The sequence below is a fragment of the Primulina eburnea genome, unplaced genomic scaffold (genome assembly GCF_022965805.1).
Source record: "Primulina eburnea isolate SZY01 unplaced genomic scaffold, ASM2296580v1 ctg502_ERROPOS157194, whole genome shotgun sequence".
Taxonomy (NCBI): Eukaryota; Viridiplantae; Streptophyta; class Magnoliopsida; order Lamiales; family Gesneriaceae; genus Primulina; species Primulina eburnea.
In genome coordinates, this window is record NW_027331305.1 from 81668 (window position 1) to 106489 (window position 24822).

General features: G+C 33.9%; 1 protein-coding gene and 2 long non-coding RNA genes across 3 annotated transcripts in view; all 3 read right to left on the reverse strand.

The window, feature by feature from the left end:
• Positions 1-1638: 1638 nt before the first annotated feature.
• On the reverse strand, positions 1639-12662 carry LOC140821267 (uncharacterized). The gene is made up of 6 exons (XR_012115686.1): positions 12044-12662; positions 11902-11960; positions 11476-11556; positions 11334-11392; positions 7455-7502; positions 1639-1802 (listed from the first exon to the last, which is right to left on the reverse strand). It is a non-coding gene; the product is annotated as an uncharacterized lncRNA (long non-coding RNA).
• On the reverse strand, positions 7883-9677 carry LOC140821268 (uncharacterized). Its single transcript, XR_012115687.1, has 5 exons — positions 9593-9677; positions 9436-9508; positions 8969-9030; positions 8418-8478; positions 7883-8249 (listed from the first exon to the last, which is right to left on the reverse strand). It is a non-coding gene; the product is annotated as an uncharacterized lncRNA (long non-coding RNA).
• Positions 12663-16050: 3388 nt separating the features above from the next.
• Positions 16051-24822, reverse strand: part of LOC140821270 (uncharacterized) — a 56964-nt gene continuing 48192 nt past the window's right edge. Inside the window, exons 5-6 of the mRNA XM_073181705.1 lie at positions 16588-16674; positions 16051-16060 (exon numbers count right to left, since the gene is read on the reverse strand). Coding sequence (XP_073037806.1) covers positions 16051-16060; positions 16588-16674 — 97 coding nt within the window. The remainder of the gene's footprint in view (positions 16061-16587; positions 16675-24822) is intronic.

Below are 24822 nucleotides of genomic sequence, written 5' to 3' on the forward strand. Positions count from 1 at the left end.
ATTGAATAATTGCTTTACCCAAATATAAGTTCTAGTCCAAGAATTTCTAAACTTGGTATCATCAAGTTTCCAATCTGATTGATCAAATACTTCGGGTATTATCAAAAGGAAAACACCAAAAGCATAAGTAAATCTACATCGAATGAATACCATTTACTTATAGCATATGACTCAAGTCCTCACAATTAGTATGATATCTAGGCCACAAGTTCTTGTTTTAATAGAAGGTTTCAGTGCGGAAAAAGTTCAGGAGTTGCTCCTATTCAGACAACAAATGTGCAAAAGTTGACATTGTCATTCATGACCAAAATGCCAAATTTTTGTTCATTAAACTTCAAAATCATATATTTGAATGGAAAAAATTAATGATAAAAACAAATGTACGGGACTTGATGATATATAAAAAACGAACATGAGCAAAAAACTATATGTAAAATTAAAAGAAGAAAATGTAAAACCTTCATAGTCGAGATAAAGTTCAGCAGAACAGACATTCCCTGCTTTTCTTTCTCATATGATACTGAAATGTTACACAAGTTAATAACACAATAACTAAAAAGATAGGTGACAATCAACTGACCTTCAAATCTTGCCAAGAGGACGAAGAAGAAACACTACAACAAATGTCTACCATTTACTTATAGCATATTTCGAGTCCATATAATTAGTATAATCAACTAGGCCATAAGTTCTTGTTTGAATAGAAAGTTTCGGTGCCGAAAAAAAGTTCAGAAGTTGCTACTGATTCAGACAACAAATTTGCAAACATTGAACTTCATCCATGACCAAAAGGTCAAATTTTTGTTCCTCAAACCTCCATATTAAAGATCGAATAAGGAAAAAATTAATGCTAAAAAAAAAGTGTATGACTTGTAATGATCCATAAAAAACACAAAAGTAAAGAGCTATACATCAAATTACAAAGCTGAAAATGCAAAACTTCACATCGTGATAAACTTCAGTTAAACAGACATCCCTAGTTTTATTCATATGATCCTGAAATGTTACAAAGACCAAAACTTACAGCTTACAAAGCTAGGTGATAATCAACTGACCTCAAATTCCTCCCCCATTGCACCCACGATAACCACCACGACGATACTTGAAGACGTTACACCAAAAGCATAAGTAAATCTACATCAAATGAATACCATTTACATATAGCATATGACTCAAGTCCTCACAATTAGTATGATAACCAGGCCACAAGTTCTTGTTTTAATAGAAGGTTTCAGTGTGGAAAAAGTTCAGGAGTTGCTCCTATTCAGACAACAACTGTGCAAAAGTTGACACTGTCATTCATGACCAAAATGTCAATTTTTTGTTCATTAAACTTCAAAAATCATATATTTGAGAAGAAAAAAATTAATGATAATAACAAATGTACGGGACGTAATGATTTATAAAAAAACGAACATGAGCAAACAACTATATATAAAATTAAAAGAAGAAAATGTAACACCTTCAGAGTCAAGATAAAATTCAGCAGAACAGACCTGTAGTGGGGACCCGGGCTCTAACTCAATTCTTTTTGGGATTAATTGGATCTTCATTAGAAATGTGGGTCAAAATTTTGCTTTTTAACATTAATTCAAATGTATACAAACATCCAAAATATATTATACGACACGTTTCCATTGCACTTTATTCTAAAGATCATACACTTGTTCAACTACAAAGATGTCACTAGTGTTTAGAAAATCAGTACAAGTCTAGTAAGAAACAACTAGTAATCTTCTACGTCCGAAATCACCACGCTATCTTGATTTCTCATCTTTGTCGTGACCCTGATCCTGCCCCACCTGTTGTTATGCACACATACAGACACAACAACAGCCGGAAACTCCGGTGAGAACAAATCCCAGTATAAAACATGGTAAACATGCATATACACAATATAATCATGAAGCATACTATCATGAATAAGAATTAATAATCACATGTCCCATAGTCTATGAAACATGATCAATATAAGCATGCAATATAAATCAACTCATATCTTGACTCAACTCTTGTCTAACTCTAGGGATCCCGGTGTGAATAAGACGTCACAGTCTGCCACCTACCCTCCCAATCGGGGTGACGGTACGTCTTATTCCTAGACTTCGGTCATGTCTGTATCGAATGTCTACAATCGGAGTCAATCTGCTCCTATGCGTCGATACCACCGAACATCTAGAAATTAGGCAATTCTGCCAATGACTCTCCTATCTTAATGCTTAAATATAAATCAATAGACAAAACATAAACATATAACCTAGTATGTGATTTTGGGAAACTAAAATCAAGTCTAATTCGAGTTGTATCTTCCCGAATCAACATGAATTATACCTTTCGTCGTCGTAGTCTTTGTCTAGATCGAAATCTCAATGTCGAAGCTATCAAAACAAATCTGAAATGATAGATACAGGATGTTTTATATCAAGTTCTAACTCCAATCAACACATATGTGAATCAATAATACATCTCGATACAATTCAACGGCATAACGGCGTAGTTTCTCGATACCAGTCATATCAACACAACATAATCAATATCCACAACTCACAAGCCTTATTAGAACCTAATATCAATTCTGAAATCTGTATATCTCCACTCAATATATGCTGAGAATCATAATAATAGCATGCGGTGTTCATTCTTCGATCCGGTTGCATTTCCACAATCACTATAATCATAAGAACACACAAAATCTCTCAAATCTGATTTTCCCCAACCTTTCAACTTTAAAACATGCAGGAAAGTAACAATACTTACATCCTCTTGTAGCCTTTGATGCAAGGAGCAAGAATCTAGATTCAAAATAAAAATCGGATGGCTAAATCTTGAGTAATCTCACTTCAAAGTCATGAAGAGCTTGAGGACATTCCATGGAGGCTCTCGGTTTTTGTTGCTGAAATGGCTGAAGGAATGAAAGCCAACACCTCAAATATGCATGGCAAAGGACAAGTGTTACTATTTTTCAAGTAACATGTAAGACCGCGGGTGCGGTCACTTCCGCACCGCGGGTGCGATGTGGGTTCGTACACAATTCTCCAACCTACTGCCCATCAACCGCAGATGCACTCTTTCTTGGACCGCGGGTGCGGTGTCCCTTCGGCATCACCTTCATAAATTCAGAAGTAAACAACCACATGTGCGGTTCTGTCTGAGGCGCAGGTGCGGTCTTCATTTCATACAACACTTCATAATTTCATTTTATCAACCTACAATCTCGGGCATTACATTTCTCCCCCGAGTTCGTCCTCGAACTCGCAAGCAATCGGTACAAAGTATATAACAAAAGTAATATAATCAAAACTGAATAAATACTCACATCATGAGAATAGCTCTGGATATTCTGTCTAATCTCTGATTCTGTCTCCCAAGTCGCTTCTTCAATACCATGACGATTCCATTGAACTTTCACTAGTGGAATAGTCTTTGTTCTGAGCTGCTTTTCCTTTCGATCTAGAATCTGCATTGGTTGCTCAAAATAACTGGGTATCGTCAAGCTCGGCCTCGTCAGGCTGAATGACATGAGACGCATCAGGCATGTATCTACGCAGCATCGATACATGAAAAACGTCATGTATCCCATATAAAGAAGGAGAAAGAGCAAGTCGATATGCTCGATCGCCAATCTTCTCAAGAATCTCGTACGGACCAATGTATCTCGGAGACAACTTCCCACGTTTGCCAAATCTGACGACGCCTCTGAAAGGAGAAATCTTCAAAAATACTCGGTCTCCCTGCTCAAATACTAACGGTCTACGCCTGATGTTCGCATACTTAGCCTGTCTATCTTGCGCTGTCTTCATTCTCTTCTGAACGATCTTTACTTTTTCGGTCATTTCACGTATCATATCAGGTCCAAGTTCTGGTACCTCTGAGATGTCATCCCAGTACAATGGAGATCTACACTTCTTGCCGTATAAAACCTCAAACGGAGCCATCTCAATGCTCGTCTGATAGCTGTTGTTGTACGAGAATTCACAAAGTGGTAGTGAATCCTGCCAACTAGTGCCAAAATCTAGCACTACAGCTCTTAGCATATCCTCTAGAGTCTGGATAGTTCCCTCTGACTGTCCGTCTGTCTGGGGATGGTATGCAGTACTCAGGTGCAATGTCGTACCTAAAGCCTGCTGCAAACTGTGCCAGAAATGTGAAGTGAATCGGGGATCACGATCTGATACGATAGACTTCGGTACACCATACAATCTGACTACTTCTCTGACATATACATCTGTCATCTGATCATGTCGGTACGTCATTCTATACGGAATAAAACAGGCTGATTTGGTCAATCAGTCAATAATGACCCAAATCGCATCACAGCCCCCGGAGGATCGTGGTAACTTTGTAACGAAATCAATGGAAATGTGGTCCCATTTCCATTCAGGAATAGATAGACTCTGAAGTAAACCTCCGGGCTTCTTTCTCTCGGCCTTCACCTGTTGGCAATTCAAGCACTTAGATACAAACTCTGCAATATCTGACTTCATCTGTTTCCACCAGAACTGTGTCTTCAAGTCATTATACATCTTTCTGCCACCAGGATGAATACTGAACCGACTACAGTGTGCTTCTGACAATATCTGTTGTTTCAAAGCAGAAACCTCTGGCATTACAATACGGTTATTCACGTACAAAAAAATGATCATGTACCTGATATTCTGACAAATGCCCTGATCTGACCATCTTAACTGACTTTTGAATATTCTGATCAGTCCTTTGTGCTTCTTTGATTCTCAAAATCAAATCTGGCTCGACTCGAATCGAAGTAAGTCTCAATGGTCTGCTATCTGTGTCAAATGCTTAATCAGACAAACATCAATCTTCAACTAAATTCGAAACACCTATCTTTGATAAGGATAGGGAACATACCTTTCGACTCAAGGCATCCGCTGCCGCATTTGACTTCCCTGGATAGTACTTTATCTCGCAATCGAAATCCTTCAATAAGTCAAGCCATCTACGCTGTCTCATGTTCAACTCTGACTGAGAAAACAGATATTTCAGGCTTTTGTGATCAGAGTAGATCTCAAATTTCTCGCCATAGAGATAGTGATGCCAGATCTTTAGTGCAAATACGATAGCCGCCAATTCAAGATCATGAATTGGGTATCGAATCTCGTGTGGCTTCAACTGTCTCGAGGCATACGCAATCACATGCCCTCGCTGCATAAGAACACATCCTAACCCTCTGTGAGATGCATCACAATATACAACGAAATCACCCGTACCTGAAGGTATCATCAATACTGAAGCACTGGTCAGCCGTTTCTTCAACTCCAAGAAGCTAGACTCACAGGCTTCAGACCACACAAATGGCGCATTCTTCTGTGTCAACCGTGTAATCGGCTTCGCAATACTGGAGAAATCTCGAATAAATCGTCGGTAATAACCTGCTAGACCCATTAAACTGCGTATCTCTGGCATAGAAGTCGGTCTAGGCCAACTGATCACAGCTTCCACTTTACTCGGATCCACGGAGATACCGTCTCCAGATATGATATGTCCCAAAAACATAACCTGTCTCAGCCAGAACTCACATTTCGACAACTTCGCATATAATCTCTCATTTCTCAGCGTCTGCAACACAATTCTTAAATGCTCGGCATGATCAGTCTCATTTCTCGAGTACACCAAAATATCATCAATAAAAACAATAACAAACTCATCCAAATACCTCTGAAAAACACGGTTCATCAATCCCATAAACATTGCTGGCACATTCGTTAAACCAAAAGGCATGACAATAAATTCGTAATGTCCATACCTGGTTCGGAATGCTGTCTTCGGTATATCAACATCTCGGACTCTCAGCTGGTGATATCCGGATCTCAAATCAATATTAGAATAGACAGAGGATCCCTGCAACTGATCAAATAAGTCGTCGATCCGAGGCAATGGATATTTGTTCTTTATCGTTGCCTTATTCAGTAGTCGATAATTACACAATCGCATCGAACCGTCTTTCTTTCGTACAAATAGCACTGGTGCGCCCCAAGGAGATACACTCAGTCTGATGTAACCCTTGGCCAATAGATCTTCTAGTTGTGCTTTCAGTTCTTTCAGTTCAATAAGTGTCATCCTATACGGAGCTCGAGATATAGGAGCTGTACCGGGTATTAGATCAATACTGAAATCTACCTCTCGAGCTGGAGGTAACCCTGAAATCTCATCGGGGAATACATCAGCAAACTCACGTACCACTGGCAGATCTGCCAATGACGGACTCGATTTCAGTAGATCTACTGAATATACAAGGAACCCTCTGCTCCTTTTTGTAACAATCTACTCATCGTCAAGCAGATCCTTATAAGATGGCATTACACATCCCTAGCTCTATTCATATGATCCTAAAATGTTACACAAGTAAATAACACAGGAGCTACAAAGACCATAACTTACAGCTTACAAAGCCAGGTGATAATCAACTGACCTTCAAATTCCTCCCCCATTGCACACACGATAACCACCACAACGATTACTTGAAGACGGTACACAAAAAGCATAAGTAAATCTAAATCAAATGAATACCATTTACTTCTAGCATATGACTCAAGTCCTCACAATTAGCATGATAACCAGGCCAAAAGTTTTTGTTTTAATAGAAGGTTTCAGTGTGGAAAAAGTTCAGGAGTTGCTTCAATTCAAACAACAAATGTGCAAAAGTTGACTGTCATTCATGACCAAAATGTCAATTTTTTGTTAATTAAACTTCAGAATCATATATTTGAGAAGGAAAAAAATAATGATAAAAACAAATGTACGGGACTTGATGATATATAAAAAACGAACATGAGCAAACAACTATATATAAAATTAAAAGAAGAAAATGTAACACCTTCAGAGTCGAGATAAAATTCAGCAGGATAGACATTACCTGCTTTTCTTTATCATATGATCCAGAAATGTTACACAAGTAAATAACACAATAACTAAAAAGATAGGTGATAATCAACTGACCTTCAAATCTTGCCAAGAGGACGAAGAAAAAACACTACAACAAATGTCTACCATTTACTTACAGCATATTTCCAGTCCATATAATTAGTATAATCAACTAGGCGATAAGTTCCTGTTAGAATAGAAAGTTTCAGTGCCGAAAAGAGGTCAGAAATTGCTACTGATTGAAACAAAAAGTTTGCAAACATTGAACTTCATCCATGACAAAAAATTCAATTTTTTGTTCCTCAAACCTCCATATCAAAGATCGAAGAAGGAAAAAAATAATACTGAAAAAGAAGTGCATAACTTGTAATGATCAATAAAAAATACAAAAACAAAGAGCCATACATCAAATTACAAAGCTGAAAATGCAAAACTTCGCCATCATGATAAACTTCAGCAAAAACAGACATCCCTAGCTTTATTCATATGATCCTGAAATGTTACACAAATAAATAACACAGGAGCTACAAAAAACAAAACTTACAGCTTACAAAGCCAAGTGATAATCAACTGACCTTCAAATTCCTCCCCCATTGCACCCACGATAACCACCACGACGATTACTTGAAGACAGTACACCAAAAGCATAAGTTAATCTACATCAAATGAATACCATTTACTTATAGCATATGACTCAAGTCCTCACAATTAGTATGATAACCAGGCCACAAGTTCTTGTTTTAATAGAAGGTTTCCGTGTGGAAAAAGTTCAGGAATGGCTCCTATTCAGACAACAACTGTGCAAAAGTTGACACTGTTATTCATGACCAAAATGTCAATTTTTTGTTCATTAAACTTCAAAATCATATATTTTAGAAGAAAAAAATTAATGATAATAACAAATGTACGGGACGTAATGATTTATAAAAAACGAACATGAGCAAACAACTATATATAAAATCAAAAGAAGAAAATGTAACACCTTCAAAGTCGAGATAAAATTCAGCAGAACAGACATCCCTAACTCTATTCATATGATCCTGAAATGTTACACAAGTAAAAAACACAGGAGCTACAAAGACCATAACTTACAGCTTACAAAGCCAGATCAGTGATAATCAACTGATCTTCAAATTCCTACCCCATTGCACACACGATAACCACTACAACGATTACTTGAAGACGGTACACCAAAAGCACAAGTAAATATACTTCAAATGAATAACATTTACTTATAGCATATGACCCAAGTACTCACAATTAGTATGATATTCAGGCCACAACTTCTTGTTTTAATAGAAGGTTTCAGTGTGGAGAAAGTTCGGGAGTTGCTCCTATTCAGACCACAAATGTGCAAAACTTGACACCGTCTGTCATTCATGACCAAAATGTCAATTTTTTGTTCATTAAACTTCAAAATCATATATTTGAGAAGGAAAAAATTAATGATAAAAACAAATGTACGGGACTTAATGATATATAAAAAACGAACATGAGCAAACAACTATATAAAAAATTAAAAGAAGTAAATGCGACACCTTCAGAGTCGAGATAAAATTAAGCAGAACAGACATTCTCGGCTTTTTTTCTCATATTATCCTGATATGTTACACAGTAAATAACACAATAACTAAAAAGATAGGTGATAATCAACTGACCTTCAAATCTTGCCAAAAGGACGAAGAAGAAACACTATAACAAATGTCTACCATTTAGTTACAGCATATTTCAAGTCCATATAATTAGTATAATCAACTAGGCCATAAAGTTCCTGTTTGAATAGAAAGTTTCAGTGCTGAAAAAAAATTCAGAAATTGCTACTGATTCCGACAACAAATTTGCAAACATTGAACTTCATCCATGACCAAAAGGTCAATTTTTTGTTCCTCAAACCTCCTTATTAAAAATGTGCAAAAGTTGACTGTCATTCATGACCAGAATGTCAATTTTTTGTTAATTAAACTTCAAAATCATATATTTGAGAAGGAAAAAATTAATGAAAAAAACAAATGTACGAGACTTAATGATATATAAAAAACGAACATGAGCAAACAACTATATATAAAATTAAAAGAAGAAAATGTAACACCTTCAGAGTCGAGATAAAATTCAGCAGGACAGACATTACCTGCTTTTCTTTCTTATATGATCCTGAAATGTTATACAAAGTAAATAACACAATAACTAAAAAGATAGGTGATAATCAACAGACCTTCAAATCTTGCCAAGAGGACGAAGAAAAAACACTACAACAAATGTCTACCATTTACTTACAGCATATTTCAAGTCCATATAATTAGTATAATCAACTAGGCGATAAGTTCCTGTTAGAATAGAAAGTTTCGGTGCCGAAAAGAGGTCAGAAGTTGCTACTGATTGAAACAAAAATTTTGCAAACATTGAACTTCATCCATGACCAAAAGGTCAATTTTTTGTTCCTCAAACCTCCATATCAAAGATCGAAGAAGGAAAAAATTAATGCTAAAAAGGAAGTGCATAACTTGTAATGATCAATAAAAAACACAAAAACAAAGAGCCATACATCAAATTACAAACCTGAAAATGCAAAACTTCGCCATCATGATAAACTTCAGCAAAAACAGACATCCCTAGCTTTATTCATATGATCCTGAAATGTTACACAAGTAAATAACACAGGAGCTACAAAAAAACAAAACTTACAGCTTACAAAGCCAAGTGATAATCAACTGACCTTCAAATTCTTCCCCTATTGCACCCACGATAACCACCACGACGATTACTTGAAGACAGTACACCAAAAGCATAAGTAAATCTACATCAAATGAATACCATTTACCACAATTAGTATGATAACCAGGCCACAAGTTCTTGTTTTAATGGAAGGTTTCAGTGTGGAAAAAGTTCAGGAGTTGCTCCTATTCAGACAACAACTGTGCAAAAGTTGACACTGTCGTTCATGACCAAAATGTCAATTTTTTGTTCAATAAACTTCAAAATCATATATTTTAGAAGAAAAAAATTAATGATAATAACAAATTTACGGGACGTAATGATTTAAAAAAACGAACATGAGCAAACAACTATATATAAAATTAAAAGAAGAAAATGTAGCACCTTCAGAGTCGAGATAAAATTCAGCAGAACAGACATCCCTAGCTCAATTCATATGATCCTGAAATGTTACACAAGTAAATAACACAGGAACTACAAAGACCATAACTTACAACTTACAAAGCCAGGTGATAATCAACTGATCTTCAAATTCCTACCCCATTGCACACACGATAACCACTACGACGATTACTTGAAGACGGTACACCAAAAGCACAAGTAAATATACATCAAATGAATAACATTTACTTATAGCATATGACTCAAGTCCTCACAATTAGAATGACAATGAGGCCACAAGTTCTTGTTTTAATAGAAGATTTCAGTGTGGAAAAAGTTCATGAGTTGCTCTTATTCAGACAACAAATGTGCAAAACTTGACACTGTCATTCATGACCAGAACAGACATTCCCAGCTTTTCTTTCTTATACGATCCTGAAATGTTACACAAGTAAACAACATAATAACTAAAAAGATAGGTGATAATCAACTGACCTTCAAATCTTGCCAAAATGACGAAGAAGAAACACTACAACAAATGTCTACCATTTAGTTACAGAATATTTCAAGTCCATATAATTAGTATAATCAACTAGGCCATAAAGTTCATGTTAGTATAGAAAGTTTCAGTGCCGAAAAAAAATTCAGAAGTTGCTAAACAAATTTGCAAACATTGAACTTCATCCATGACCAAAAGGTCAATTTTTTGTTCCTCAAACCTCCATATCAAAGATCGAAGAAGGAAAAAATTAATGCTAAAAAGGAAGTGTATGGCTTATAATGATCAGTAAAAAACACTTCAGATTACAAAGCTGAAAATGCAAAACTTCGCCATCATGTTAAACTTCAGCAAAAATAGACATCCCTGATCCTGAAATGTTACACAAGTAAATCACACAGGAGCTACAAAGACCAAAACCTACCGCTTACAAATCCAGGTGATAATCAACTAACCTTCAAATTCCTCCAACATTGCGCCCACGATAACTTCCACGACGATTACTTGAAGACAGTACACCAAAAGCATAAGTAAATCTATATCAAATGAATACCATTTACTTATAGCATATGACTCAAGTCCTCACAATCAGTATGATAACCATGCAACAAGCTCTTGTTTTAATAGAAGGTTTCAGGGAGGAAAAAGTTAAAAAATTGCTCCAATTCAGACAACAACTGTGCAAAAGATGACACTGTCATTCATGACCAAAATGTCAATTTTTTGTTTATTAAACTTCAAAATCATATATTTGAGAAGAAAAAAATTAATGATAATAACAAATGTACGGGACGTAATGATTTATAAAAAATGAACATGAGCAAACAACTATACATAAAATTAAAAGAAGAATATGTAACACCTTCAAAGTCGAGATAAACTTCAGCAAAAACAGACATCCCTAGCTTTATTCACATGATCCTGAAATGTTACACAAGTAAATAACACAGGAGCTACAAAAAACAAAACTTACAGCTTACAAAGCCAAGTGATAATCAACTAACCTTCAAATTCCTTCCCCATTGCACCCACGATAACCACCACTACGATTACTTGAAGACGGTACACAAAAAGCACAAATAAATCTACATCAAATGAATACCATTTACTTATAGCATATTACTCAAGTTCTCACAATTAGTATGATAACCAGGCCCCAAGTTCTTGTCATAATAGAAGGTTTCAGTGTAGAAAAAGTTCAGGAGCACTGAAAAAGTTCAGGAGTTGCTCCTATTCAGACAACAAATGTGCAACACTTGACACTGTCATTCATGACCAAAATGTCAATTTTTTGTTTATTAAACTTCAAAATCATATATTTGAGAAGAAAAAAATTAATGATAATAACAAATGTACGGGACGTAATGATTTATAAAAAACGAACATGAGCAAACAACTATATATAAAATTAAAAGAAGAATATGTAACACCCTCGAAGTCGAGATAAACTTAAGCAAAAACAGACATCGCTAGCTTTATTCCCATGATCCTGAAATGTTACACAGGTAAATAACACAGGATCTACAAAAAACAAAACTTCCAGCTTACAAAGCCAAGTGATAATCAACTGACCTTCAAATTCCTCCCCCATGGCACCCACGATAACCACCATGACGATTACTTGAAGACGGTACACCAAAAGCACAAGCAAATCTACATCAAATGAATACCATTTACTTATAGCATAAGACTCAAGTTCTCACAATTAGTATGATAACCAGGCCACAAGTTCTTGTTTTAATAGAAGGTTTCAGTGTGGAAAAAGTTTAGGAGTTGCTCCTATTCAGACAACAAATGTGCAAAACTTGACAATCATTCATGACCAAAATGTCGATTTTTTGTTCATTAAACTTCAAAATCATATATTTGAGAAGGAAAAAATTAATGATAAAAAAATATGTACGGGACTTAATGATATATAAAAAACGAACATGTGCAAACAACTATATAGAAAATTAAAAGAAGTAAATGCGACACTTTCAGAGTTGAGATAAAATCCAGCAGAACAGACATTCCCAGCTTTTCTTTCTCATATGATCCTGAAATGTTACACAAGTAAATAACATAATAACTAAAAATATAGGTGATAATCAACTGACCTTCAAATCTTGCCAAAAGGACGAAGAAGAAACACTACAACAAATGTCTACCATTTAGTTACAGAATATTTCAAGTCCATATAATTAGTATAATCAACTTGGCCATAAAGTTCATGTTCAAATAGAAAGTTTCAGTGCCAAAAAAGTTCAGAAGTTGCTACTCAGCAGGACAACAAATTTGCAAACATTGAACTTCATCCATGACCAAAAGGTCAATTTTTTGTTCCTCAAACCTCCATATCAAATATCGAAGAAAGAAAAAATTAATGCTAAAAAGGAAGTGTATGGCTTCTAATGATCAGTAAAAAACACAAAAACAAAGAGCCATACATCAAATTACAAAGCTGAAAATGCAAAACTTCGCCATCATGATAAACTTCAGCAAAAACAGACATCCCTAGCTGTATTAATATGATCCTGAAATGTTACAAAAGTAAATAACACAGGAGCTACAAAGACCAAAACTTACAGCTTACAAATCCGGGTGATAATCAACTGACCTTCAAATTCCTTCCCCATTGCACCCCTGATAACCACCACGACGATTACTTGAAGACAATACACCAAAAGCATAAGTAAATCTATATCAAATGAATACCATTTACTTATAGCATATGACTCAAGTCCTCACAATTAGTATGATAACCATGCAACAAGCTCTTGTTTTAATAGAAGGTTTCAGTGAGGAAAAAGTTCAAGAATTGCTCCTATTCAGACAACAACTGTGTAAAAGATGATACTGTGATTCATTATCAAAATGTCAATTTTTTGTACATTAAACTTCAAAATCATATATTTGAGATGAAAAAAATTAATGATAATAACAAATGTACGGGACGTAAAGATTTATAAAAAACGAACATGAGCAAACAACTAATTATAAAATTAAAAGAAGAATATGTAACACCTTCAAAATCGAGAAAAACTTCAGCAAAAACAGACATCCCTAGCTTTATTCACATGATCCTGAAATGTTACACAAGCAAATAACACAATAACTAAAAAGATAGGTGATAATCAACTGACCTTCAAATCTTGCAAAGAGGACGAAGAAGAAACACTACAACAAATGTCTACCATTTAAATACAGCATATTTCAAGTCCATATAATTAGTATAATAAACTAGGCATTCATGACCAAAGGTCAATTTTTTGTGCAAAGAGGAAAAAGTTCAAGAATTGCTCCTTTTCAGACAACAAATGTGCAAAAGTTGACACTGTCATTCATGACCAAAATGTCAATTTTTTGTTCATTAAACTTCAAAATCATATATTTGAGAAGAAAAAATTAAAGATAAAAACAAATGTACGGGACTTAATGATATATAAAAAAACAAACATGAGCAAACTATATATAAAATTAAACGAAGATAATGTAACACCTTCAAAGTCAAGATAAAATTCAGCAAAACAGAAATTCCCTGCTTTTTTTTCTCATATGATCCTGAAATGTTACAAAAGTAAATAACACAATAACTAAAAAGATAGGTGATAATCAACTGACCTTCAAATCTTGCAAAGAGGACGAAGAAGAAACACTACAACAAATGTCTACCATAAATACAGCATATTTCAAGTCCATATAATTAGTATAATAAACTAGGGCATAAGTTCCTATTTCAATATAAAGTTTCAAGGCCGAAAAAAAGTTCAGAAGTTGCTACTGATTCAGACAACAAATTTGCAAACATTGAACTTCATCCATGACCAAATGCTCAATCTTTTGTTCCTCAAACCTCCATAAAAAAGACAGAAGAAGGAAAATATTAATGCTAAAAGGAAGTGGGCTTGTTATTATCAATAAAAAACACAAAAACAAAGAGCCATACATCAAATTACAAAGCTGAAAATGCAAAACTTCACCATCGAGATAAACTTCAGCAAAACAGACAACCCTAGCTTTATTCATATGATCCTGAAATGTTACACAAGTAAATAACACAGAAGCTAGAAAGACAAAAACTTACAACTTACAAAGCCAGGTGATAATCAACTGACCTTCAAATTCCTACCCCATTGCACACACGATAACCACTACAACGATTACTTGAAGACGGTACACCAAAAGCATAAGTAAATATACATCAAATGACTAAAATTTACTTATAGCATATGACTCAACTACTCACAATTAGTATGATAACCAGGCCACGACTTCTTGTTTTAATAGAAGGTTTCAGTGTGGAGAAAGTTCAGGAGTTGCTCCTATTCAAACAACAAATGTGCAAAAGTTGACTGTCATTCAAGACCAAAATGTCAATTTTTTGTTCTTTCAACTTCAAAATCATATATTTGAGAAGAAAAATTTAATGATAAAAAGAAATGTACGGGACTTAATGACATATAAAAAACGAACATGAGCAAACAACTATATATAAAATTAAAAGAAGAAAATGTAAAACCTTCAGAGTCGAGATAAAATTCAGCAGCAGAGACATTCCCTGCTTTTCTTTCTCATATGATCCTGAAATATTAGACAAGTAAATAACACAATAACTAAAAAGATAGGTGATAACCAATTGACCTTCAAATCTTGCAAACAGGACGAAGAAGAAACACTACAACAAATGTCTACAATTTAGTTACAGCATATTTCAAGTCCATATAATTAGTATAATCAACTAGGCCATACGTTCCTATTTCAATAGAAAGTTTCAAGGCCGAAAAAAAGTTCAGAAGTTGCTACTGATTCAGACAACAAATTTGCAAACATTGAACTTCATCCATGACCAAAAGGTCAATTTTTTGTTCCTCAAACCTCCATATCAAAGATCGAAGAAGGAAAAAAATTAATGCTAAAAAGGAAGTGTATGGCTTGTAATGATCAATAAGAAACACAAAAGCAAAGAGCCATACATCAAATTACAAAGCTGAAAATGCAAAACTTCGCCATCGTGATAAACTTCAGCAAAAACAAAAATCCCTAACTTTATTCATATGATGCTGAATGTTACACAAGTAAATAACACAGGAGCTACAAAAAACAAAACTGACAGCTTACTAAGCCAAGTGAAAATCAACCGACCTTCAAATTCCTCCCCAATTGCACCCACGATAACCACCACGACGATTACTTGAAGACGATATACCAAAAAGCATAAGTAAATCTAAATCAAATGAATACCATTTACTTAGAGCATATGAATCAAGTCCTCACAATTAGTATGATAACCAGGCCACAAGTTTTTGTTTTAATAGAAGGTTTCAGTGTGGAAAAAGTTTAGGAGTTGCTCCTATTCAAACAACAAATGTGCAAAAGTTGACTGTCATTCATGACCAAAATGTCAATTTTTTGTTCCTTAAATTTCAAAATCATATATTTGAGAAAAAAATTTAATGATAAAAATAAATTTACGGGACTTAATGATATATAAAAACGAAAATGAGCAAACAACTATATATAAAATTAAAAGAAAAAAATGTAACACCTTCAGAGTCGAGATAAAATTCAGCAGCAGAGATATTCCCTGCTTTTATTTCTCATATGATCCTGAAATATTAGACAAGTAAATAACACAATAACTAAAAAGAGAGGTGATAATCAAGTGACCTTCAAATCTTGCCAAGAGGACGAAGAAGAAACACTACAAAAAATGTCTACCATTTACTTACAGCATATTCAAGTCCATATAAATAGTATAATCAACTAGGCCATAAGTTCCTGTTTGAATAGAAAGTTTCAGTGGCGAAAAAAGCTTAGAAGTTGCTACAGATTCAGACAAAAAATTTGCAAAAATTGAACTTTACGCATGACCAAAAGGTCAATTTTTTGTTCCTCATTCCTCCATATCAAAGATATAAGAAGGAAAAAATTAATGCTTAAAAGGAAGTGTATGGCTTGTAATGATCAATAAAAAACATAAAAGCAAAGAGCCATACATCAAATTACAAAGCTGAAAATGCAAAACTTCGCAATCGTGAAAAACTTTAGCAAAAACAGAAATCCCTAGCTTTATTCATATGATCCTGAAATGTTATACAAGTAAATAAAACAGGAGCTACAAAAACCAAACTTACTGCTTACAAATACAGGTGATAATCAAACGACCTTCAAATTCCTCCCTCATTGCACCCACGATAACCACCACGACAATTACTTGAAGACTGTACACAAAAAGCATAAGTAAATCTACATCAAATGAATACCATTTACTTATAGCATATGACTCAAGTCCTCACAATTAGTATGATAACCAGGCCACAAGTTCTTGTTTTAATAGAAGGTTTCAGTGTGGAAAAAGTTCAGGAGTTGCACCTATTCAGACAACAAATGTGTAAAAGTTGACACTGTCATTCATGTCCAAAATGTCAATTTTTTGTTCATTAAACTTCAAAATCATAGGATTGAGAAGGAAAAACTTAATTATAAAAACAAATGTACGGGACTTAATGATATATAAAAAACAAACATGGGCAACAAACAATTATATATAAATTTAAACGAAGAATATGTAACACTTTTAGAGTCGAGATAAAATTCAGCAAGACAGACATTCCCTGCTTTTCTTTCTCATATGATTCTGAAATGTTACACAAGTAAATAACACAATAACTATAAAAATAGGTGATAATCAACTGAACTTCAAATCTTGCCAAGAGGACGAAGAAAAAACACTACAACAAATGTCTACCATTTACATACAGCATATTTCGAGTCCAAATAATTAGTATAATCAAATAGGCCATAAGTTCATGTTTCAATAGAAAGTTTCAGTGCCGGAAAAAAGTTCAGAAGTTGCTATTGATTCAGACAAAAATTTGCAAACATTGAACTTCATCCATGACCAAAAGGTCAATTTTTTGTTCCTCAAACCTCCAGATCAAAGAACGAAGAAGGAAAAAATTAATACTAAAAAGGAAGGGTATGGCTTAGAATGATCAATAAAAAACACAAAAGCAAAGAGCCGTACATCAAATTACAAAGCTGAAAATTCAAAACTTCACCATCAAGATAAACTTCAATAAAACAGACATCCCGAGCTTTATTAATATGATCCTGAAATGTTACAAAAGTAAATAACACAGGAGCTACAAAGACCAAAACTTACAGCTTACAAATCCAGGTGATAATCAACTGACATTCAAATTCCTCCCCCATTGCACCCACGATTACCACCACGACGATTACTTGAAGACGGTACACCAAAAGCATAAGTAAATCTACATCAAATGAATACTATCTACTTATAGCATATGACTCAAGTCCACACAATTAAAATGATAACTAGGCCACAAGTTCTTGTTTTAATAGAAGGTTTCAGTGTGGAAAAAGTTCATGAGTTGCTCCTATTCAGACAACAAATGTGCAAAACTTGACACTGACATTCATGACCAAAATGTCAATTTTTTGTTCATTAAACTTCAAAATCATATATTTGAGAAGAAAAAATTAATGATATAAACAAATGTACGGGACTTAATGATATATAAAAAACGAACATGAGCAAACAACTATATAGAAAGTTAAAAGAAGTAAATGCGACACCTTCAGAGTCGAGATAAAATTCAGCGGAACAGACATTCCCAGCTTTTCTTTCTCATATGATCCTGAAATGTTACACAAGTAAATAACACAATAACTAAAAAGATAGGTGATAATCAACGTACCTTCAAATCTTGCCAAAAGGATGAAGAAGAAACACTAGAACAAATGTCTACCATTTAGTTACAGCATATTTCAAGTCCCTATAATTAGTATAATCAACTTGGCCATTAAGTTCATGTTTGAATAGAAAGTTTCAGAGCCGAAAAAATGTTCAGAAGTTGCTACTGATTCACACAAGAAGTTTGCAAACATTGAACTTCCTCCATGACCAAAAGGTTAATTTTTTGTTCCTCGAACCTCCATATCAAAGATCGAAGAAGGAAAAAATTAATGCTAAAAAGAAAGTGTATGGCTTATAATGATCAGTAAAAAACACAAAAACAAAGAGCCATACATCAAATTACAAAGCTGAAAAGGCAAAACTTCACCATCGTGAAAAACTTCAGCAAAACATACATCCCTAGCTTTATTCATATGATCCTGAAATGTTACACAAGTAAATAACACAGGAGCTACAAAGACCAAAACTTACAGCTTACAAAGCCATGTGATAATCAACTGACCTTCAAATTCCTCCCCCATTGCACCCACGATAACCACCACGACGATACTTGAAGACGGTACACCAAAAGCATAAGTAAATCTATATCAAATGAATACCATTACTTGTAGCATATGACTCAAGTCATCACAATTAGTATGATAACCAGGCCACAAGTTCTTGTTTAAATAGAAGATTTCAGTGTGGAAAAAGTTCAGGAGTTGCTCCTATTCAGACAACAAATTTGAAAAGTTAACCGTCATTCATGACCAATATGTCATTTTTTTGTTCGTTAAACTTCAAATTCATAAATTTGAGAAGGAAAAAATTAATGACAAAAACAAATGTACATGACTTAATGATATATAAAAAACGAACATGAGCAACCAACTATAATAAAATTAAAAGAAGAAAATGCTAAAAAGATAGGTGATAATCAACTGACCTTAAAATCTTGCCAAGAGGACTAAGAAAAAACACTACAACAAATGTCTACCATTTGCTTCCAACAATTTTCAAGTCCATATAATTAGTATAATCAACTAGGCCATAAGTTCTTGTATGAATAAAAAGTTTCAGTGTTGAAAAAAAGTTCAGAAGTTGCAACTGATTCAGACAACAAATTTGCAAACATTGAACTTCATCCATGACCAAAAGGTCAATTTTTTGTTCCTCAAACCTACGTATCAAAGATCGAAGAAGGATAAAAATTAATGCTAAAAAGGAAGTGTATGGCTTGTAATGATCAATAAGAAACACAAAAGCAAAGAGCCATAAATCAAATTACAAAGCTGAAAATGCAAAACTTCGCCATCGTGATAAACTTCACCAAAAACAAAAATTCCTAACTTTATTCGTATGATCCTGAAATGTTACACAAGTAAATAACACAGGAGCTACAAAAAACAAAACTGACAGCTTACTAAGCCAAGTGAAAATCAACCGACCTTCAAATTCCTCCCCAATTGCACCCACGATAACCACGACGACGATTACTTGAAGACGATATACCAAAAGCATAAGTAAATCTAAATCAAATGAATACCATTTACTTAGAGCATATGACTCAAGTCCTCACAATTAGTATGATAACCAGGCCACAAGTTTTTGTTTTAATAGAAGGTTTCAGTGTGGAAAAAGTTCAGGAGTTGCTTCTATTCAAACAACAAATGTGCAAATATTGACTGTCATTCATGACCAAAATGTCAATTTTTTGTTCATTAAACTTCAAAATCGTATATTTGAGAAGGAAAAAATTAATGATAAAAACAAATGTACGGGACTTGATGATATATAAAAAACGAACATGAGCAAACAACAATATATAAAATTAAAAGAAGAAAATGTAACACCTTCAGAGTCGAGATAAAATTCAGCAAGAGAGACATTACCTAATTTTCTTTCTCATATGATCCTGAAATGTTACACAAGTAAATAACTCAATAACTATAAAAATAGGTGATAATCAACTGAACTTCAAATCTTGCCAAGAGGACGAAGAAAAAACACTACAACAAATGTCTACCATTTACTTACAGCATATTTCGAGTCCAAATAATTAGTATAATCAAATAGGCCATAAGTTCATGTTTCAATAGAAAGTTTCAGTGCCGGAAAAAAGTTCAGAAGTTGCTATTGATTCAGACAACAAATTTGCAAATATTGAACTTCATCCATGATCAAATGCTCAATTTTTTGTTCCTCAAACCTCCATATAAAAGGCTGAAGAAGGAAAATATTAATGCTAAAAGGAAGTGTATGGCTTGTTATTATCAATAAAAAACACAAAAACAAAGAGCCATACATCAAATTACAAAGCTGAAAATGCAAAACTTCTCCATCGTGATAAACTTCAGCAAAACAGACATCCCTAGCTTTATTCATATGATCCTGAAATGTTACACAAGTAAATCACATAGGAGCTACAAAGACCAAAACCTACAGCTTACAAATCCAGGTGATAATCAACTAACCTTCATATTCCTCCCACATTGCACCCACGATAACCACCACGAAGATTACTTGAAGACAGTACACCAAAAGCATAAGTAAATCTACATCAAATGAATACCATTTACTTATAGCATATGACTCAAGTCCTAACAATTAGTATGATAACCAGGCCACAAGTTCTTGTTTTAATAGAAGGTTTCAGTGTGGAAAAAGTTCAGGAGTTGCTATTTTTTGTTCATTAAACTTCAAAAATCATATATTTGAGAAGAAAAAAATTAATGATAATAACAAATGTACGGGACGTAATGATTTATAACAAACGAACATGAGCAAACAACTATATATAAAATTAAAAGAAGAAAATGTAACACCTTCAGAGTCGAGATAAAAGTCAGCAGAACAGACATCCCTAGCTCTATTCATATGATCCTGAAATGTTACACAAGTAAATAACACAGGAGCTACAAAGACCAAAACTTACAGCTTACAAAGCCAGGTGATAATCAAATGATCTTCAAATTCTACCCCATTGCACACACGATAACCACTACGACGATTACTTGAAGACGGTACACAAAAAGCACAAGTAAATATACATCAAATGAATAAAATTTACTTATAGTATACGACCCAAGTACTCACAATTAGTATGATATTCAGGCCACAACTTCTTGTTTTAATAGAAGGTTTCAATGTGGAGAAAGTTCAGGAGTTGCTCCTATTCAGACAACAAATGTGCAAAACTTGACACTGTCATTCATGACCAAAATGTCAATTTTTTGTTCATTGAACTTCAAAATCATAAATTTGAGAAGAAAAAATTAATGATAAAAACAAATGTACGGAACTTAATGATATATAAAAAACGAACATGAGCAAACAACTATATAGAAAATTAAAAGAAGTAAATGTGACACCTTCAGAGTCGAGATAAATGTCATGAACAAAAAATGTCAATTTTTTGTTCATTAAACTTCAAAAATCATATATTTGAGAAGAAAAAAATTAATGATAATAACAAATGTATGGGACGTAATGATTTATAACAAACGAACATGAGCAAACAACTATATATAAAATTAAAAGAAGAAAATGTAACACCTTCAGAGTCGAGATAAAATTCAGCAGAACAGACATCCCTAGCTCTATTCATATGATCCTGAAATGTTACACAAGTAAATAACACAGGAGCTACAAAGACCAAAACTTACAGCTTACAAAGCCAGGTGATAATCAAATGATCTTCAAATTCTACCCCATTGCACACACGATAACCACTACGACGATTACTTGAAGACGGTACACCAAAAGCACAAGTAAAAATACATCAAATGAATAAAATTTACTTATAGTATACGACCCAAGTACTCACAATTAGTATGATATTCAGGCCACAACTTCTTGTTTTAATAGAAGGTTTCAATGTGGAGAAAGTTCAGGAGTTGCTCCTATTCAGACAACAAATGTGCAAAACTTGACACTGTCATTCATGACCAAAATGTCAATTTTTTGTTCATTGAACTTCAAAATCATAAATTTGAGAAGAAAAAATTAATGATAAAAACAAATGTACGGAACTTAATGATATATATAAAACGAACATGAGCAAACAACTATATAGAAAAATAAAAGAAGTAAATGTGACACCTTCAGAGTCGAGATAAAATTCAGTAGAACAAACATTCTCAGCTTTTTTTTCTCATATGATCCTGAAATGTTACACAAGTAAATAACACAATAACTAAAAAGATAGATGATAATCAACTGACCTTCAAATCTTGCCAAAAGGACGAAGAAGAAACACTACAACAAATGTCTACCATTTAGTTACAGCATATTTCAAGTCCATATAATTAGTATAATCAACTAGGCCATAAAGTTCATGTTTGAATAGAAAGTTTCAGTGCCGAAAAAAAGTTCAGAAGTTGCTACTAATTCAGACAACATATTTGCAAACATTGAACTTCATTCATGACCAAAAGGTCCATTTCTTGTTCCTCAAACCTCCATATCAAAAATCGAAGAACGAAAAAAGTAATGCTAAAAAGGAAGTATATGGCTTATAATGATCAGTAAAAAACACAAAAACAAAGAGCCATACATCAAATTACAAAGCCGAAAATGCAAAACTTTACCATCTTGAAAAACTTCAGCAAAACAGACATCCCTAGCTTTATTTATATGATCCTGAAATGTTACACAAGTAAATAACACATGAGCTACAAAGACCAAAACTTACAGCTTACAAAGCCAGGTGATAATCAACTGACCTTCAAATTCCTCCCCCATTGCACCCACGATAACCACCACGACGATACTTCAAGACGGTACACCAAAAGCATAAGTAAATCTATATCAAATGAATACCATTTACTTGTAGCATATGACTCAAGCCCTCACAATTAGTATGATAACCAGGCCACAAGTTCTTGTTTTAATAGAAGGTTTCAGTGTGGAAAAAGTTCAGGAGTTGCTCCTATTCAGACAACAAATGTGAAAAGTTGACCGTCATTCATGACCAAAATGTCAATTTTTTGTTCATTACTTCAAAATCATATATTTGAGAAGGAAAAAATTAATGATAAAAACAAATGTATATAAAAAACGAACATGAGCAAACAACTGTATATAAAATTAAAAGAAGAAAATGCTGAAAAGATAGGTGATAATCAACTGACCTTCAAATCTTGCCAAGAGGACGAAGAAAAAACACTACAACAAATGTCTACCATTTGCTTCCAACATATTTCAAGTCCATATAAATAGTATAATCAACTAGGCCATAAGTTCTTGTTTGAATAAAAAGTTTTAGTGTCGAAACAAAGTTCAGAAGTTGCTACTGATTCAGACAACAAATTTGCAAACAATGAAGCTCATCCATGACCAAAAGGTAAATTTTTTGTTCCTCAAACCTCCATTTCAAAGATTGAAGAAGGAAAAAAATTAATGCTAAAAAGGAAGTGTATGGCTTGTAATGATCAATAAGAAACACAAAAGCAAAGAGCCATACATCAAATTACAAAGCTGAAAATGCAAAACTTCGCCATCGTGATAAACTTCAGCAAAACGAAAAATCCCCAACTATAATCACATGATCCTGAAATGTTACACAAGTAAATAACACAGGAGCTACAAAAAACAAAACTTACAGCTTACAAAGTCAGGTGATAATCAACTGACCTTCAAATTCCTCCCCAATTGCACCCACGATAACCACCACGACGATACTTGAAGACGGTAGCATATGACTCAAGCCCTCACAATTAGTATGATAACCAGGCCACAAGTTCTTGTTTTAATAGAAGGTTTCAGTGTGGAAAAAGTTCAGGAGTTGCTCCTATTCAGACAACAAATGTGAAAAGTTGACCGTCATTCATGACCAAAATGTCAATTTTTTGTTCATTACTTCAAGATCATATATTTGAGAAGGAAAAAATTAATGATAAAAACAAATGTATATAAAAAACGAACATGAGCAAACAACTGTATATAAAATTAAAAGAAGAAAATGCTGAAAAGATAGGTGATAATCAACTGACCTTCAAATCTTGCCAAGAGGACGAAGAAAAAACACTACAACAAATGTCTACCATTTGCTTCCAACATATTTCAAGTCCATATAAATAGTATAATCAACTAGGCCATAAGTTCTTGTTTGAATAAAAAGTTTTAGTGTCGAAACAAAGTTCAGAAGTTGCTACTGATTCAGACAACAAATTTGCAAACAATGAAGCTCATCCATGACCAAAAGGTAAATTTTTTGTTCCTCAAACCTCCATTTCAAAGATTGAAGAAGGAAAAAAATTAATGCTAAAAAGGAAGTGTATGGCTTGTAATGATCAATAAGAAACACAAAAGCAAAGAGCCATACATCAAATTACAAAGCTGAAAATGCAAAACTTCGCCATCGTGATAAACTTCAGCAAAACGAAAAATCCCCAACTATAATCACATGATCCTGAAATGTTACACAAGTAAATAACACAGGAGCTACAAAAAACAAAACTTACAGCTTACAAAGTCAGGTGATAATCAACTGACCTTCAAATTCCTCCCCAATTGCACCCACGATAACCACCACGACGATACTTGAAGACGGTAGCATATGACTCAAGCCCTCACAATTAGTATGATAACCAGGCCACAAGTTCTTGTTTTAATAGAAGGTTTCAGTGTGGAAAAAGTTCAGGAGTTGCTCCTATTCAGACAACAA